Genomic DNA, 18,820 nt, shown 5'->3' on the forward strand with positions numbered 1-18,820 from the left:
AATGTTAGATGGAATCTTACACTAAAAGTAAATAACAAAACTTTATTTTCAATCACAAAAAAGCTAATTGTTTCATGCTTTAAAAAAAAAATCACTAATTTGATCTCATCATTTTTAAATTGTATCAAATAACCTTGCACCATTTCATCCTTGTACCGCAAAGACAGAAGGTTCAGGATTCCAAAATAATCAATTTTAAAAAACCACACAAATTTCTTAACCACTATAGATTTTATCTCTGCAATCTCACTCACAAATGGATTATAAAATACAAGTGCAGCACTACTCAGCTCTGTGAATTGCTGTTAAACATTGTCACGGCTTCATAAAAAAAGCTCTTTTTAAGCCTAGTGGTGCACAAGTGAAGGCTATGAACTACAGGTGGCCTGCAGAAATGGGCTAGTGAATAGGATGTTGTCGACACTGAACATCGGGAATACGTCACGGTCGACGTCAACCCACATCCAGCCACAGGACATTCCAGTGCGAATGGCCACTCCAGAAGGTAAGTGTGATAATTGCCGACGGAAAAAAACCATCACTTGTATTTAAAAATAAAACTGACACCCAACTTGAGGAACATGAAGATTAAATATTTTACTGAAGCTCATTTAATCTTAGCAGGATTTTACCACACTTTATGTGCAACTGTGACATATTAAATAAAGTGAAGACTAAATACCGATGTGCTGAGGAAATAGATACTTTAGGTTGTGGTGGGGTCCAATTCCGAGCTTCTGATGTTTCAATAGACCAATCTCTGCCTTCAGCCAAGGCAGCAATCTGAAAACAAAGATGAAAAATAAATGCATGTTCAGGTCTGTCAGAGAGAGTGATGGGTCAGCTTGCAATTTTTTTTTGACTCTTAATCTAACATACTCAGAGATTTTTATTTTGGTAAAAAACCTTAACCTGACTGTGTACATTGTTAATGATGCAGTAACTAGTCTGTTAAGGCAGTTGCCAAGGAACAAAATGTGTTCTGAACCCCAAGCTTCAAATATTTGCACAAAGCATTGAAACATACACAAGATAACGCAGAAAATCTGCATTTTAAAATTTCTCCCACAAAGCTTTCCTGTTCTTTGTGCAACTGAGGATGGCTTAGTAACATTTATTTTTTGAAATTTATTCAAATAATCCCTAATAATGAAGTTGTCTGGGAGATACTGATCCGGACTCAAATTGTGGATTAGTTTACAACTCTGCAACTATCATCACTGGAAGATTTACAATATTAACTACAAATCATGGCTGTTAACATGGTGCAAAAGAATCAAATAAACTCATTATACGAATCATTCACAAATAAATACGTCAATGCTAAAAGTATGCATGAAGGAGAAGCAGAGGAGATGACCCTACAGGATGGTGACCACAGCATCAGACCAGCAAGGGGCTGTGGTCTTTTGCTGACATAGTCAAAGGACTCGCACATCAGAACCAGAATTCGAGACAGCAAGAGGACTTTAGAGCTTCAGATGCTGAAGGTTTCCTGATCATATTGGAGGTTTGGATATGGAGTTGCAACTGCCGATAGTTTGTACAGGAGTCTGTATGGCTGCGGATGCTGCGGGAATCCTGGAGGTGAATCAATGCTCAATGTCTCTGAAGGGACTCTGGCTTCTCTTTCTTCTATTACTAGGGGTGCCTGACAATGCTCATGGTGACTTTTTGTTTACCTTATACCAGACATAAGCTGAAGTACATCATGTATATGACATTTTTAATGTATTATTACATGACAATAAAAGGAACCTTTGAAACTAGCATCAAGCGGAAACACCATGAGAATTCAAGCAGGGTGTTAGAGTTCCAAGCGCAGTAAAATCCCCATCATCCAGCATTAATCGGAAGCTCAAACAACTTGCAAAAAAAAGAAACATCTAAATAAATAAATAAGCATAAATAAAGTTTTAAATAAAAGTTTAAATAAAGATTTAAAAATGTAAAAGTAGAGGTAAAAAGTTAAAAGATTCTCCAAAGCAAACATTCAGCCAACGGAGCGCCCTGGTTTTGCCTCTCTCACAGCAACTGTTTGAATAAAGTGGCAGAGCCCAGGATGAAGAGTCGCCCGATGCAACTCGCTGTTGGGGGAGATCTCCCAAAATGCAATTCCTGCCTGGTAGTGAGAGTCTTTATCTTTATTAGTATATTAGTAAGGCTTTATCTGTAAACTTGAGGGGGGGGGGGGGGTGGTTTCATTATGACAGTGGCATAGCAGTTAGCATACAGCACTGTTACAGCACCAGGAATTTTAAATTTTGTAAACTATGGGAATTAACTGATTAACGTGAACTTTACACAATTAAAGACTATAATACTGATTTTTTTCAAATTACATTTTTCATTGTCTTTTAAACTGAATTTTTAATGCAGATTTAATAGTTAGGCATTGGAAGAGTGTGTCTCATTTAACCAGTAAATTAGCATATCTGACATCCCCGTAGGTGCTGAATAATAGTGATTTTACTGTAATGATGTGCAAATTTTAAAGTTGTACATTTAATCTGATTTGATCTATCCAAGTTGAGACCAATAAGGTAAAATTTATTTTATTTAAAATATTTTAGAGTTGTTTCACTTCATAGATACCCAATTAATTGGCATTTAATCCACATTACATCAATAATTAGGCAGTCCTTGTACAAGGACTGCCTAAAGAAATCTCTTGGTGCCTGCCACATTGACCACCGCCAGTGGGCTGATATCACCTCAAACCGTGCATCTTGGCACCTCAGTTCGGCGGGCAGCCACCTCCTTTGAAGAAAACCGCAGAGCCCACCGCACTGACAAAAGACAAAGGAGGAAAACCCAACACCCAACCCCAACCAACCAATTTTTCCTTGCATCCGCTGCAACCGTGTCTGCCTGTCCTGCATCAGACTTGTCAGCCACAAACGAGCCTGCAGCTGTCATGGACATTTACCCCTCCATTAATCTTCGTCCGCGAAGCCAAGCCAAAGAAGAGACATCAATAATTATAGTACCTTGTCTCGATAATAAGCTGCAACATGACTATTGTATTTCTCTTGTAATGACCAACATGGATCATAATCCTGAGATTCCAGAAATTGGCGGAATTTTGTATTCCCTCCGACCTTCATTTTCTCCAACTCTAAATCTTTCCACTTATCCATTGTGACAGACCGCACAAAGCTGAAAGACAGCAAGTAGGAGATAGTTCATTACATTTTCAATCTGTCATAGATCAAGAGCTCAATTTGCCAACAGCAACACCCCTTTACTGGGAGAAAATACAAAAATTTCCTTTACTAAATTGACACGGTTAAGAGCGATGCAGTTAGGGCAACACTGCTACAGCACCAACGACTGGAGTTTGAATCTCACGCTGTCTATAAGGAGTTTGTACTATATCTGCGGGGATTTCCTCTGGGTGGTCTGGTTTCCTCCTGCCATTCAAAATGTACAAGGGTTGTAGGTTAATTGGGTGTAATTGAGCGACATGGGCTTGTAGACCAAAAGGGCCTGGTACCATGCTGTATGTCCAAATTATAAAATTTTAATTTAAACCCAATTTTTAGAAGTTTTTAAAAAAACATTTACTTAAGAGCATTCTTTTCTGTTCTGAAGAAACACAGAGTTCTGATCATTCATACTTCAGAGTCTAATCCAGCTTAGCTTGATTTGACAGGATTCTTTCGACACCTTAAGCATCGCAAAGATTAATTTTATCTCTAAATAAAATATCTACCAGTTCAGTAAAACCCTGGAATGGCATTAGTACTGAAACTGGGCCTTATTTTTTCCAACAAGCTCAAGCAGGGTTACAATATGGTTTGAGAACTCAAAAGCCAAATCAACTCAAACTAACATCTAATTTCTATGAGGAAACCCAAGAGACGACAGCTGCTCCTTCAGTGATTTGTTTTTTTTTCTCCTTAGTTTCTATTTTGCATTTCATTTTGTTTAAATCTACCTGAGATGAACACCAAGACCTCTATGTTTTCCTGAGCATTCAAGACAAATCCATATTCCATAGGTCACACTGACCCATTGTGGATTGAAAGCTCCACATTCAAAGCAAACCTACAAGAGAGAAAATAGATATTGAGCAAAACTGAAGAATGACATATCCTTAAGGTTCTTATAATAATTGAAACCGTTCGCACTTCTGAGAGATATCGGATAAAATTTGATTTCACGTCTAGCAAAAAAAGGAATTTCACTCTATAATCACCAGAAATCAGAACAATTGAAGTATTTACCAGGAAAATTAACATGTTATACAAAATAACAACTTTATTTGCTTGTCCCACGATTCCCAATTTAATTGGTATCTCATTCTACATTAGATTGGAAACATTTAACCAATAAAAGAGTCCTTTCAAATATTAAGAAATGGGAAGTTACCATTTCCTATTGAACCCATAATATATTGATAAAAAACTTTCATGCTGGCAATTGCCCAGTTGCCCACCGCCTCCTCCCCCCCCCCCCCCCCCCCCCCCCATCATTGTGTTTGATTATTTTGAATTAGCACAATTTATATTATTTCCTTTTCAGTCTTTTTGGCATTGATACAATGAAAACTATCAGATGACACAAGTGATAGGTGAAGGTTTTAAAAACTCAAAGCATTCATGTTTCAGTGAATTCAAAATTCATTTAACAGTAAGCATGGATCATGTTCAAATATTCCGATTACGTACATTGTTTTCATCTTGAGTCCTCACTTCTTTAAGAACCCGTCTTGTCCTTGGACTTGCCATAGTATCTAGAAGCAAAGAGAAAATGTTGGGTAATTACATTTTAGTTCATTTAATAGTGAATTTGAAAATTCATAAAGTGGAAAGAATTTACAACCACATGAAATAAGATAGAGCTTGTAAATAATAAAAACTTAGAAGTGCTGAATAAGTATCACAATTTAGTCTACTTCTGTAATAGCATTTTTTACATACAGCACCATGGACTAGGGAACACCGCTTCACCAGATTGTAGTAACCATATAACAATTACAACACAGAAACAAGCCATTTTGGCCCTTCTAGTCCGCACCGAACCAAGTACTCTCCTCTAGTCCCACCTACCTGCATCTTGCCCATAACCCTACATTCCCCTCCCATCCATATACCTATCCAATTTTTCCTTGAATGACAAAATTGACCCAGAAGCTCATTCCACACAGCCACCACTCTGAGTAAAGAAGTTCCCCCTCATGTTACTTCTAAACTTTTGTCCCTTAACTTTTAACCTCTTGTTTCAATCTCTCCTACTCTCAATAGAAAAAGCCTATCCACATCAACTCTATTTATCCCTCTCATAAATACCTCTATCAAAACCCCACTCAACCTTCTACGCTCCAAATAATAAAGACTTAATTTGCTCAATCTTTCTTTGTAATCTAGATTCTGAAATCCAGGTAACATTTTCGTAAAACTTCTCTGCACTCTCTCTCAACCTCATTGATATCCTTCCTATAATTGGGTGACCAGAACTGCACAAAGTACTCTAAATTTGGTCTCATCAATGCCTTGAACAGTCTCAACATCACTTGCCAACTGCTGTATTTTATGCTTTGATTTATAAAGGCCAGGATACTAAAAGCCTTCTTCACCACCCTATCCACATGAGATTCTACTTCAGGGAACAATGCACCATTATTCCTAGATCTTTCTGCTCCACTGCATTCCTTAATGCCCTCCCATTTATTATGTATGTCCTGTTTTGATAATTCCCACCAAAATGAAGCACTTCAGACATCAGCATTAAACTCCATCTGCCATCTCTCAGCCCACTCTTCTAAGCCGTCCAAATCCCTCTGCAATCTTTGAAATCCTTCTTCATTATCACTATTCCACGTATTTTTAGTATCATCTACATATTTACTAATCCAATTTACCACCCCATCATCCAAATCATTACTGTACATGGCAAACAGCAAAGGACCCAATACAGATCCCTGAGGGAGACCGCTTGTCAACGGCCTCCAGGCTGACAAACAGTTATCCACAACAACTCTCTGGCATCTCCCTTCCAGCCATTGTTGAATCCATTTGATTATCTCAAAATTATTACCTAACAACTGAACCGTCCTAACTAAACTTCCATGCAGAACCTTAGCGAAGGTTTTACTGATGTACATAAACATATCTACTACTCTACCCTCATCAATGTTCCTAGTTACCTCTTCAAAATATTCCACAAGATTGATCAAACATGACCTTTCACGCACAAATCTGTGTTGAGTGTTCCTGATCAGACCATGTCTCTCCAGATGTGTGTGTGTATGTATATATGCATGTATGTATATATGTTTATACATGTGTGTATATGTGTGCACACACACATATATATACACACATACATACACACACATAAATATATATATATAAAAATATACATGTATAAACATATACACACACACATATATATATATATATATATAAAAGAACGGTTTCCATTAATTTACCTACCACAGATGTCAAACTTACAGGCCAATAACTGCTAGACTTGCTCCTCAAACCCTTTTTAAAACAATGAAATCACATGTGCAATATGCCAATCCTCCGGCACTATACCCGTCTCGAATGACATTTGAAAAACCACTGTCAGAGCCTCTATTTCCGTCCTAAACTTCTCCCAAGGTTCTGGGAAAAATCCCATCGGAACCTGGAGATTTATCCACTTTAATATGCTTTCAAATGCTCCAGTACTTTCCTCTTTTCTTAATCACGAAAGTTTCCATAATTACCCTCTTTGCTTCCTTTACCCTGCACAGTTCAATATCTTTCTCCTTAGTGAATACTGAAGAAATTGTTCAAGATCTCCCCCATCTGTTTTTGTAATGGAATAAATGAATGACAGATTTGAACTTGAAAAAGTGACCTCAGAACAAATGAGAAATTGAGCAAAACAGATCAAGGAGCCAAATGGCCTCATTCAGCACCAACCTCGATGGTCTTAAAATTTTCTGATTGCTGAGACAAGCAGACGAGGAAAGAATTCTACCGAAGACCATTGCTGAGTCACTATGACTAATCACAGCAGTCCCTGTGTTAAAGGTGGGGTGAAACAAGTTGTGAAGAAGAAAAATACTTGAGCACAATGTACAAAACACCCTCTTCCTTCCTCAAGTTCTGCAGCACTCAGTCACAATCAATCCACAACTATGGAATTTACCTCAGCACAAGTGGGTGTCTGGAATGCCTTGCCAGGGATGGTGGTAGAGGCTGAAACCTTAGGGCATTTAAGAGATTCTTAGACAGGCGGATAAATGGGAAGGAAAATAGAGGGTTATATAGTCAGGGTTTAGTACTTTTTTTTTCAAGGGATGTATGTGTCACCACATATTCCTTCAGCCCTTGATACAACATCGAGAGCCAAAGAGCGTGTACTGTGCTGTCGTGTTCTTGTCTTAAGTGAAGGGAAAACAATAAAACAACTTCAAAACAGGATGTTTTAAACAAACTTAAGGAATAATTATTATAACTCAGGTAAAATATGAAATGGAAATTTCCCTGATTCATTTCAACAAATTGTATCCTATCAATGTACATCTTTTTGAGGTTATATGTTAAACACCGAATGACTGGATTAGCAGTCAGTTTGATCCAAAAGCTGCTGAGAGAACAAAAAGCAGGACAATGTTATTCTTCACAATTAACAAGTAATAAAAACCCTAAATTTTACTTCCCTCCTGATCTTAATTCCCCCCCCCCCCCCCCGCCGCCGCCCCAAACAAAAAGGCTGAGCATCCATAACTTCTGGATGTAAAACAATCTCCATGTCTGCTCCTCCCCCTCCACTGCGCCCTGCTCCTCCCCTCCACTGCGCCTGCTCCTCCCCCTCCACTGCGCCTGCTCCTCCCCCTCCACTGCGCCTGCTCCTCCCCCTCCACTGCGCCTGCTCCTCCCCCTCCACTGCGCCTGCTCCTCCCCCTCCACTGCGCCTGCTCCTCCCCCTCCACTGCGCCTGCTCCTCCCCCTCCACTGCGCCTGCTCCTCCCCCTCCACTGCGCCTGCTCCTCCCCCTCCACTGCGCCTGCTCCTCCCCCTCCACTGCGCCTGCTCCTCCCCCTCCACTGCGCCTGCTCCTCCCCCTCCACTGCGCCTGCTCCTCCCCCTCCACTGCGCCTGCTCCTCCCCCTCCACTGCGCCTGCTCCTCCCCCTCCACTGCGCCTGCTCCTCCCCCTCCACTGCGCCTGCTCCTCCCCTCCACTGCGCCTGCTCCTCCCCCTCCACTGCGCCTGCTCCTCCCCCTCACTGCGCCTGCTCCTCCCCCTCCACTGCGCCTGCTCCTCCCCCTCCACTGCGCCTGCTCCTCCCCCTCCACTGCGCCTGCTCCTCCCCCTCCACTGCGCCTGCTCCTCCCCCTCCACTGCGCCTGCTCCTCCCCCTCCACTGCGCCTGCTCCTCCCCCTCCACTGCGCCTGCTCCTCCCCCTCCACTGCGCCTGCTCCTCCCCCTCCACTGCGCCTGCTCCTCCCCCTCCACTGCGCCTGCTCCTCCCCTCCACTGCGCCTGCTCCTCCCCTCCACTGCGCCTGCTCCTCCCCCTCCACTGCGCCTGCTCCTCCCCCTCCACTGCGCCTGCTCCTCCCCCTCCACTGCGCCTGCTCCTCCCCCTCCACTGCGCCTGCTCCTCCCCCTCCACTGCGCCTGCTCCTCCCCTCCACTGCGCCTGCTCCTCCCCCTCCACTGCGCTGCTCTCCCCCTCCACTGCGCCTGCTCCTCCCCCTCCACTGCGCCTGCTCCTCCCCCTCCACTGCGCCTGCTCCTCCCCCTCACTGCGCCTGCTCCTCCCCCTCCACTGCGCCTGCTCCTCCCCCTCCACTGCGCCTGCTCCTCCCCCTCCACTGCGCCTGCTCCTCCCCCTCCACTGCGCCTGCTCCTCCCCCTCCACTGCGCCTGCTCCTCCCCTCCACTGCGCCTGCTCCTCCCCCTCCACTGCGCCTGCTCCTCCCCCTCCACTGCGCCTGCTCCTCCCCCTCCACTGCGGCCTGCTCCTCCCCCTCCACTGCGCCTGCTCCTCCCCTCCACTGCGCCTGCTCCTCCCCCTCCACTGCGCCTGCTCCTCCCCCTCCACTGCGCCTGCTCCTCCCCCTCCACTGCGCCTGCTCCTCCCCCTCCACTGCGCCTGCTCCTCCCCCTCCACTGCGCCTGCTCCTCCCCCTCACTGCGCCTGCTCCTCCCCCTCCACTGCGCCTGCTCCTCCCCCTCCACTGCGGCTGCTCTCCCCTCCACTGCGGCCTGCTCCTCCCCCTCCACTGCGCCTGCTCCTCCCCCTCCACTGCGCCTGCTCCTCCCCCTCCACTGCGCCTGCTCCTCCCCCTCCACTGCGCCTGCTCCTCCCCCTCCACTGCGCCTGCTCCTCCCCCTCCACTGCGCCTGCTCCTCCCCCTCCACTGCGCCTGCTCCTCCCCCTCCACTGCGCCTGCTCCTCCCCCTCCACTGCGCCTGCTCCTCCCCCTCCACTGCGCCTGCTCCTCCCCCTCCACTGCGCCTGCTCCTCCCCCTCCACTGCGCCTGCTCCTCCCCTCCACTGCGCCTGCTCCTCCCCCTCCACTGCGCCTGCTCCTCCCCCTCCACTGCGCCTGCTCCTCCCCCTCCACTGCGCCTGCTCCTCCCCTCCACTGCGCCTGCTCCTCCCCCTCCACTGCCGCCTGCTCCCCCCTCCACTGCGCCTGCTCCTCCCCTCCACTGCGCCTGCTCCTCCCCCTCCACTGCGCCTGCTCCTCCCCCTCCACTGCGCCTGCTCCTCCCCCTCCACTGCGCCTGCTCCTCCCCTCCACTGCGCCTGCTCCTCCCCCTCCACTGCGCCTGCTCCTCCCCCTCCACTGCGTCTGCTCCTCCCCCTCCACTGCGCCTGCTCCTCCCCCTCCACTGCGCCTGCTCCTCCCCCTCCACTGTGCCTGCTCCTCCCTCGACTTCTTCTATTCCTCCTGCTGTCTCACAGAAGATGCGAACATATTAAAGGACCCAAGCCACCCCAGTCATATTCTCTTCTCCTCCTCCCAGTGGGAAAAGATACATGTACTTAAAAACAAACTTCCAGACTAAAGGACAGTTAAATCTGCTGTCATCAGACTCCTAAGTGAATCTCAAAATGGCAAAAAATGATACACCTGCACTGTTTTTAAACTGTACTTTTCTCCATACCCTTCACCATGTTTTTCCACTTCTGTACCATTTCACTCCCTGTAACACAACTTCCTGCATGGGTTGGTTGTTGCTACTGCATCATGAGTTGATGTGCCTGGATAACACACAGGATGAGCTTTCCATTTTGGCAAAAGACATACCTCTTGAGTAGACTGAGCAACTTTGAGCTGTTTTGGATCCCAAGCTCTTTTCTGCAACCCTAATATGCTGTTGTAATGCAGTACAAAATGTCCAGACCAAATATCCTTAGCCAAAATTAATGAAGCATGACTCATCAAGAAATATTTTAACTATCCAATAATGTTTAATGTTTCTTAAAGTTATAACACAGTTATAACTTATTATAACACAAGAGAAGCTCATTTACCCCATACCAGGTCCCAGCTGAGTAATTTTGTTTTCTCACATTTTCACTGCATCCTTGCAACTTAATCTCTCTCTCTCTCTCACATTCACTAATTACTCTTGAATTTTGTTGCATTTAACATGAAAGGGCAAATTACCTACCGGTTTGACTTTGGAATAACAGAGGAAGTCAGAACACCCAGAATAAATGCCAGTCACCAGGAGAACATGAGAGCTTCCCACAGAGGGAGCCCTTAATCAAAACTCAAGCTAAAGCTATTAACTAGTGAACCACCATGCCTCCTGTATCAGACTTTTATTTAATTACTGGAATTTAAAACACCCATTTTATCTGTGCAAATTTGAATGTATTATTGACAGTTCAAAAGACTAAAAACACAAAGCTGGAGAAACTCAACAAGTCAAGCAGTGTCCTTTATATTATGGCTTGGATTCGTGGATGAAGATTTAGGAAGGATCATAGACATGTCCTTCGAGCCTGTGCAATGGATTTGCACAAGTGGAGTGCAGTATGCACAGTACTGGCCCTACCCGTTACACCCAGGGTTGGTTATCTTCCATGGCCTAGCAAGCTGGGACAATGACAGCCAAGTCCTCAAGTCATAAGTGTTTACATCAGTGTCCTTCTCCTAGATGGATGACCTGACAAGGCTAACGAGCCCTTTCTGCCTGGGCTTGAATCAGAGTTTTCCTTCTCTTAGGTTGGCTGCAACCAAGGCTAAACGAGCCCAGCCCACCCTCCCAGTTATGTAGATGACAATTTCCAGTTTCTAGATAGGCCACAAAATTAACTAAGAATCAATAAAAAAGTTTTAAACTTTACAAGTTATACCGCCAGACACTCAGTCGTACCATGACGTAGCAAATTCAGTAAAAACAGGGAAACACCTATGAGAAGATGTTGCTATGGATGCAGTAATGCAGGCGCAGCCATTTGTAGTGTCCTCCTGCCTGGCAAGCCAGAAAACAGCAACGTGGCGATCACTACGCCAGAAAGGAGAGGCAATGTATTACGCTTGCATTTTCCCTGGGTGAGTAGGACAACAGGCCCAGATCTCACCCGGCCATCCTTTATATAGCAATGGTAAAAAATACATAATTGACGATTCAGACCCGAGCACTTCATCGAGGTCTATGAAAATGTCAGCAGGCATCTGATCAAAAAGAGTGGCGTGGGGGAAGGAAAGGGGTGATCGCAAAGCAGGAGGTGATAGGCGTACAAGGAAGGAGGGGACAGCAGAGATTAAGGAGAGGACGGATGGCTTAGGTGGAGGAAACTAGAATGGGGAAGGAAAGGCAGGAGAGGAGAGCAGGGTAGCAAAAACTAGAAAAGTCAATGTTAATGCCATCTGGCTGGAGAGTGCCCAGACAGAAAATCATGTGCTGTTTCTCCAATTTGCAAGTGGTCTTGAAGGGACAGTACACAAGGCTATGGAAGACAAGCGAGTGTGGGAGCATGACACAGAACTGATATGGTTGCCTACTGGGAGGTCTGTTACTGGTGCAGACAGACTGAAGCGATCTCCTGGTTTGCGCCCAGTTTCCACTGGCCACCGTGACAGAGGTGCACCAAAGAAAAGGTACAAGGACTGCCTAAAGAAATCTCTTGGTGCCTGCCACATTGACCACCGCCAGTGGGCTGATATCGCCTCAAACCGTGGATCTTGGGCGCCTCACAGTTTGGCGGGCAGCAACCTCCTTTGAAGAAGAGCGCAGAGCCCACCTCACTGACAAAAGGCAAAGGAGGAAAAACCCAACACCCAACCCCAACCAACCAATTTTCCCCTGCAGCCCGCTGCAAACCGTGTCTGCCTGTCCCGCATCGGACTTGTCAGCCACAAACGAGCCTGCAGCTGACGTGGACTTTTACCCCCTCCATAAATCTTCGTCCGCGAAGCCAAGCCAAAGAAGAAAGATGGTCTTGACAGACAATGTTTCATCAGATTGTCCATGTACAATCAGATGATAATAAATTTCAACGAAAACAGGAGTACGAAGAGGGAACCCACACGGTCATGGAGAAAGCATAAAACTCCTTTCTGATACAGGAGATTCTAAACTGGGTCACTAATACTGTAGAAGCACTACGCTAACTACGCTGCCTGAAAATGGGGATCATACAGGATTCTGCAGATGGTGCATTCTGGAGCAACAACCAGAGGAACTCAGAAAGTTGAGCAGCATTAATGGAATTTTTTTTTTTTTTAAATTTGATGTTTCAGGCAGAACCCTTCATCAAAATGAGGATTTTACTTCAAAACACTCCTCTTAATCACACAAGGTGTCTCCCCCCCACCCACCACCCCACCCCCCCGTAACTCCACGTCTTTATACCATCTTGCAATACCATACTTCACTGCCTAATCACTACTATGCCAATTTGATACATTTAGTTAATCAAATCTAACAATAGGTTTGAAATTAACCCATATCAATCAATTTGAAACTCCAGACTGGACTTTAAATTCTATCCACATCAAGGGCTGTCTTTTCAAACAGAAACATTACGTTAGACAGAGTCAAATTTCAATCTCCATAAGCTATTAATGTTAATTGATTACTTTTATATACCTTCAACTATGCTGCTGTCACAATCACCATCCAACTTTGTCCTCTCCTACCTTTCTAAATTAGTAAATTACCAAAACTCAATTCTTTTCATTCTAGAATTTGATCCATAATTATAATTTTATTGTCAAAAATGGCATTGAAATGTACAATATACTTAATTATCTTTCACTTGTTTTCCTCTTTTGCACACCAACAATTTCCCTTCCCACTCCAAGCTCATAGGGTCTTACTACATTAAAACTCCAAAAAAGTGGTACATGCCACATTTATTTTTGTAAGATTCTCCACTGACCATTTGGATTTTTCACATTCTTCACGAATGCTCCTCTGGTTTACTTCTGAAATCGTAATGATACAACGATTGGTAGATTCAATGGCTATTGCAAGCTACCTCTTCTGTTAGGAATGAACGAGAATAGAGTGAAGTTGATGGCAGAGTAAGAGTGAATACATAAACAATAAAATCTAGGGACTGGGACTAATATGATTGCTCTGGTATTGACTCAATCATCCTAAAGACTTTATGTCATGAGAAATTAAATATTAAAAAACAAATCAGAAATTAAAGCTCAAATGCTACCAAGGCAGCTTTGTCTTTTAAAAAAAGATTAATTAAGGAAGCCCATTAGAGAAGGGTATCCTGCAGCAAAACCTCATTGTCTGGAAGTAACAATTCAGGAACATGATTCAATTCTCTCCACCTACCAAGATAAGCATAGCTACCACAACCTTCAAATTCAACACCATCCAGTACAAAGCAGTCCCTCTTGATCAAAACTCTATCATTTTTCTTCCAGCAACACTAATCTACTTAGATTTTGTGCTATCTATCAGACACATAGCAATTGCTCACATCCAAGGGAAAAAAAAAGTTTCTCCTGCTCGTGACCAATCCAATACAATAGTACCTTCACCCACATTTAACACCATACTGAATTGAAATACATTTTCAGAATCAGAATTTATTGTCATGAACAAATCATGAAATTCAATATTTTGTGGCAGTATCACAATGCAAACATTCATATCATAACCATCTTACAACATTACTAAAAAAAATAGTGCATGAAATGTAAGGCAGTGCCTTTGATTCATAGATCATTCAGGAATCTGATGACATTGGGGAAGAAGCTGTCTTTGTGCCACTGAGTGCTCATCTTTTAGGTTCCCTTCCCCCCCCCACCACCCCCAAAAGGTAGCAGAGTGAATAGGGCATGGCCTGGGTAGTCAGGCTCTTTTAGGATAGAGGCTACTTTTTTTAAAGGACACTGCCTTATGTAGAACTCTCGATGGAATAAAGTCTGGTGACTGTGATGTAGCAGGTAGACTTAACAACCGTCCTAGAATTCATTCTTACCCTGAGAGTTGGTGCCTCCAAATCAGGAAGCGATGCCTCCAAATCAGGAAGCGCTGCAACCAACCAGAATGCTTCCCACGGTACACCTGTAGAAGTTTACAAGAGTCCGAGGTGACATAGCAAATCTCCTCAGACACCTCATCAACATAGAGGCTCTAAGACGGATCCTCAGAGATGTGACACCCAGGAATTTGAAGTTCTTGACCCTTTCCACTAGTAAGTCCTCAATGAGGACATATCCTCATCATACTCCATCAGGATCTTATGTTTCAAAAGATTACCCTTCATTCTTCTGAACACCACAGATCAATTATATTTTGAAAGTTGTTGGACTCATTTTTGTTTTCTTGTTCTCCTACTGTAGGGATGTCCGGCAATACTCATGGTATTATTTGCCTTTTGACAGACTAAAGTTGGTATAATCCTCTATATTACATTTAAAGTATAACTATGTGAGAATAACAGAAATCTTTTGGTATTATTTGCCTTATGGCAGACTAAAGGTGGTATAATCCTCTATATTACGTTTTAAAGTATTACTATGTGAGAATAACAGAAATCTTTTGGTATTATTTGCCTTATGGCAGACTAAAGTTGGTATAATCCCCCTATATTACGTTTTAAAGTATTACTATGTGAGAATAACAGAAATCTTTTGGTATTATTTGCCTTATGGCAGACTAAAGGTGGTATAATCCTCTATATTACGTTTTAAAGTATTACTATGTGAGAATAACAGAAATCTTTTGGTATTATTTGCCTTATGGCAGACTAAAGGTGGTATAATCCTCTATATTACGTTTTAAAGTATTACTATGTGAGAATAACAGAAATCTTTTGGTATTATTTGCCTTATGGCAGACTAAAGGTGGTATAATCCTCTATATTACGTTTTAAAGTATTACTATGTGAGAATAACAGAAATCTTTTGGTATTATTTGCCTTATGGCAGACTAAAGTTGGTATAATCCTCTATATTACGTTTTTAAAGTATTACTATGTGAGAAATAACAGAAATCTTTTGGTATTATTTGCCTTATGGCAGACATAAGTTGGTATAATTCCTCTATATTACGTTTTAAAGTATTACTGTGGGAGAATAACAGAAATCTTTTGGTATTATTTGCCTTATGGCAGACTAAAGTTGGTATAATCCTCTATATTACGTTTTAAAGTATTACTGTGGGAGAATAACAGAAATCTTTTGGTATTATTTGCCTTATGGCAGACTAAAGTTGGTAAAATCCTCTATATTACGTTTTAAAGTATTACTGTGTGAGAATAACAGAAATCTTTTGGTATTATTTGCCTTATGGCAGACTAAAGTTGGTATAATCCTCTATATTACGTTTTAAAGTATTACTATGTGAGAATAACAGAAATCTTTTGGTATTATTTGCCTTATGGCAGACTAAAGGTGGTATAATCCTCTTTATTACGTTTTAAAGTATTACTATGTGAGAATAACAGAAATCTTTTGGTATTATTTGCCTTATGGCAGACTAAAGTTGGTATAATCCTCTATATTACGTTTTAAAGTATTACTGTGTGAGAATAACAGAAATCTTTTGGTATTATTTGCCTTATGGCAGACTAAAGTTGGTATAATCCCCTATATTACGTTTTAAAGTATTACTATGTGAGAATAACAGAAATCTTTTTGGTATTATTTGCCTTATGGCAGACTAAAGGTGGTATAATCCTCTATATTACGTTTTAAGTATTACTATGTGAGAATAACAGAAATCTTTTGGTATTATTTGCCTTATGGCAGACTAAAGGTGGTATAATCCTCTATATTACGTTTAAAGTATTACTATGTGAAGATAACAGAAATCTTTTGGTATTATTTGCCTTATGGCAGACTAAAGGTGGTATAATCCTCTATATTACGTTTTAAAGTATTACTATGTGAGAATAACAGAAATCTTTTGGTATTATTTGCCTTATGGCAGACTAAAGGTGGTATAATCCTCTATATTACGTTTTAAAGTATTACTATGTGAGAATAACAGAAATCTTTTGGTATTATTTGCCTTATGGCAGACTAAAGGTGGTATAATCCTCTATATTACGTTTTAAAGTATTACTATGTGAGAATAACAGAAATCTTTTGGTATTATTTGCCTTATGGCAGACTAAAGGTGGTATAAATCCTCTATATTACGTTTTAAAGTATTACTATGTGAGAATAACAGAAATCTTTTGGTATTATTTGCCTTATGGCAGACTAAAGTTGGTATAATCCTCTATATTACGTTTTAAAGTATTACCGTGGGAGAATAAAAGGAGCCTATGGGGTGGTAATAAGAGCAAGTATTGTCAGAAACACTTTCATTATGAAATACAATTGTTAGTCACTTTCCTTGATTTCAAACTCAACGGTAACAGGGATTGACTCGCCCATCGTTTATCTTATAGCAAAGGATTCATTCCACGCATTTTTCCAATCATATTCCACGAAGCATAATCGGGTACCTGACAATATCAGCGAGAATGATGGCTACAAGATGCAGTGAGTCTCTCCTCATTTTGATGGCCACTTTAAGTCGAAGTATATGAAACTAAAAATTAAGGAATAGACCGAAAGCCACAACAGCCATTGACCGGCGCCACCCAAAGGCAGAGGCTCAGTTCATGCCCGGAACGGGTCACTGCCGGTGACCGGTCGCCACATCCTAACGCGCAGCCGTCACCACGATGGACGGGTGGTATGAGCCCATCACAAGCGCGGAGGACCCGCCTCCGCCAATCAGCTGTCCGCGAAGGGGCGGGGCTAGGTTGAACTGGGGACGGCCGGCATTTCGGTCAGCTCATCGGAAAATCCGGCAAACTTACCCCTCAGAGGTCCCTGATGCCCGTAGCACCAGCTCTCGGAGAGACGGCGTCGCTTCTGAAAGAAAAAAAATAAATTACGCCTGGAAGCGGCAAACTGATCCAAGAGCTCGGACGGAGTCGCCGTCATTTACAGGCCGCCGCCATCTTTGACGACGTTGCACTTCCAGAGGCTTTTCGGGTAAAAAGGGCGTGGCCAGGATGCTGAGGGGCGGGGCCGTCAGTCGACGAACGTTTCCCTTCACAGCTCCAACCCACCCCCCAGACTCATTCTTACGGCACGCAGTGATTGCTGGCGGAATTCAGCCGTCTCGCAGCGTCTAGAAACAGACTTCACCGGCGTTTCCGGCTTGAGCTTCCAAGGTAGAAGCAAAATAAAACGGGAAGATATCTAAAAGATCGGGGGAGAGGGAGGGGGGGGAGGGGAGGGGGGGGAGGGGGGGGGGGAGGGGGGGGGGAGGGGGAGGGGGGGGAGGGGGAGGGGGGGGAGGGGGGGGGAGGGGGGGGAGGGGGGAGGGAGGGGAAAGTGAGGTGAGGGAGTGGGGGGAGGGAGAGGGAGGGGAAAAGTGAGGTGAGGGAGGGGGAAGTGGGGGAGGGAGGGGGGAGTGGGGGAGGGAGAGGGAGGGGAAAGTGAGTGAGGTGAGGGAGGGGAGTGGGGGAGGGAGAGGGAGGGAAAGTGAGGTGAGGGAGGGGGGGAGTGGGGGAGGAGAGAGGGAGGGGAAGAGGGAAAGTGGAGGTGGGGAGGGAGGGGAGTGGGGGAGGGGGAGGGGAGGGGGAGGGAGGGGGGTGAGGGAGAGGGAGGGGGTGAGGAAGAGGGAGGGGGGTGAGGGAGAGGGAGGGGAAGAGGGAAGGGGATGTGGGGAGGGGGTGGTGGGGGAGGGGGTGGTGGGGGAGGTGGGAGAGGGAGGGGGGAGGTAGTGGTTGGGAAGGTGGGGTGGTGAGGGGAAGAGGAGTTCAGACCAAAGGGTGTTAATTGGATATGTCAAGAGAGGAGGTGAGATTTGATGTTGGGTCTGTGAAAGGAGACGGAGAAATTGGAAGAGGAGAGAGAGAGAGATGGACATCTGTATCCAGTCCTCACCAATGTTGAGGACCACAATTGCATGGATCTCCAGGTGGCCACCCATTTCAAATGCCTGTCTTATGCACTTTAAGTCTGAGACCACTTGCAAATGGGAGGAACGGCATCTCCTCTTCCATATGGGCATCCTTCAATCTCCAACCAGTTGGCATTAACATCTACTTCTCTGGGTTTTGGAGGAAGCCTGCAGTGTAAATCGTGCCCAGAAAAATTCATTGACAATCATCCACTTTACTGCACGTCCAACCACCTGGACTGTGGCACTCCAGTACTTGCGGTCTAAAAAGGCACCCAGTGACAAATTATGTTAATTTTTTTCTGTGACTTTTCCTGACATTACGGTCTAAAAACCTTAGTCATCCATTATTTCCAAGAACTTGCTGTATTTTCAGATGAAGAGTTCATTAAATGTCTTTGAATGTAAGAAATGTTAAACAAGACTGAACGACTTTCTTAAAAAAAGATGCTGGATGATGGCTTTTA

At 43.9% G+C, this 18,820-nt stretch overlaps 1 protein-coding gene and 1 long non-coding RNA gene across 12 annotated transcripts in view; one reads left to right on the forward strand and one right to left on the reverse strand.

The window, feature by feature from the left end:
- arfgap1 (ADP-ribosylation factor GTPase activating protein 1) overlaps nucleotides 1–17,601 on the reverse strand; it is a 32,223-nt gene extending 14,622 nt beyond the window's left edge. For 2 of the 11 annotated variants that reach the window (XM_069883822.1, XM_069883818.1), the window contains exons 1-5: nucleotides 17,260–17,600; nucleotides 4,674–4,738; nucleotides 3,941–4,050; nucleotides 2,991–3,159; nucleotides 683–783 (exon numbers count right to left, since the gene is read on the reverse strand). In XM_069883822.1, coding sequence (XP_069739923.1) covers nucleotides 683–783; nucleotides 2,991–3,159; nucleotides 3,941–4,050; nucleotides 4,674–4,738; nucleotides 17,260–17,386 — 572 coding nt within the window. In that variant the 5' untranslated portion in view covers nucleotides 17,387–17,600. Of the gene's footprint in view, nucleotides 1–682; nucleotides 784–2,990; nucleotides 3,160–3,940; nucleotides 4,051–4,673; nucleotides 4,739–6,917; nucleotides 6,942–13,356; nucleotides 13,461–14,421; nucleotides 14,508–16,899; nucleotides 17,136–17,259 lie in introns of those variants that run through there. The other 9 variants (XM_069883825.1, XM_069883820.1, XM_069883827.1 and 6 more) reach the window with 8 other exon arrangements.
- LOC138735664 (uncharacterized) overlaps nucleotides 17,123–18,820 on the forward strand; it is a 25,944-nt gene continuing 24,246 nt past the window's right edge. The window contains exon 1 of the long non-coding RNA XR_011339852.1: nucleotides 17,123–17,619. This is a non-coding gene — a long non-coding RNA (uncharacterized lncRNA). The remainder of the gene's footprint in view (nucleotides 17,620–18,820) is intronic.

The sequence above is a fragment of the Narcine bancroftii genome, chromosome 6 (genome assembly GCF_036971445.1).
Source record: "Narcine bancroftii isolate sNarBan1 chromosome 6, sNarBan1.hap1, whole genome shotgun sequence".
NCBI classification, from domain to species: Eukaryota; Metazoa; Chordata; class Chondrichthyes; order Torpediniformes; family Narcinidae; genus Narcine; species Narcine bancroftii.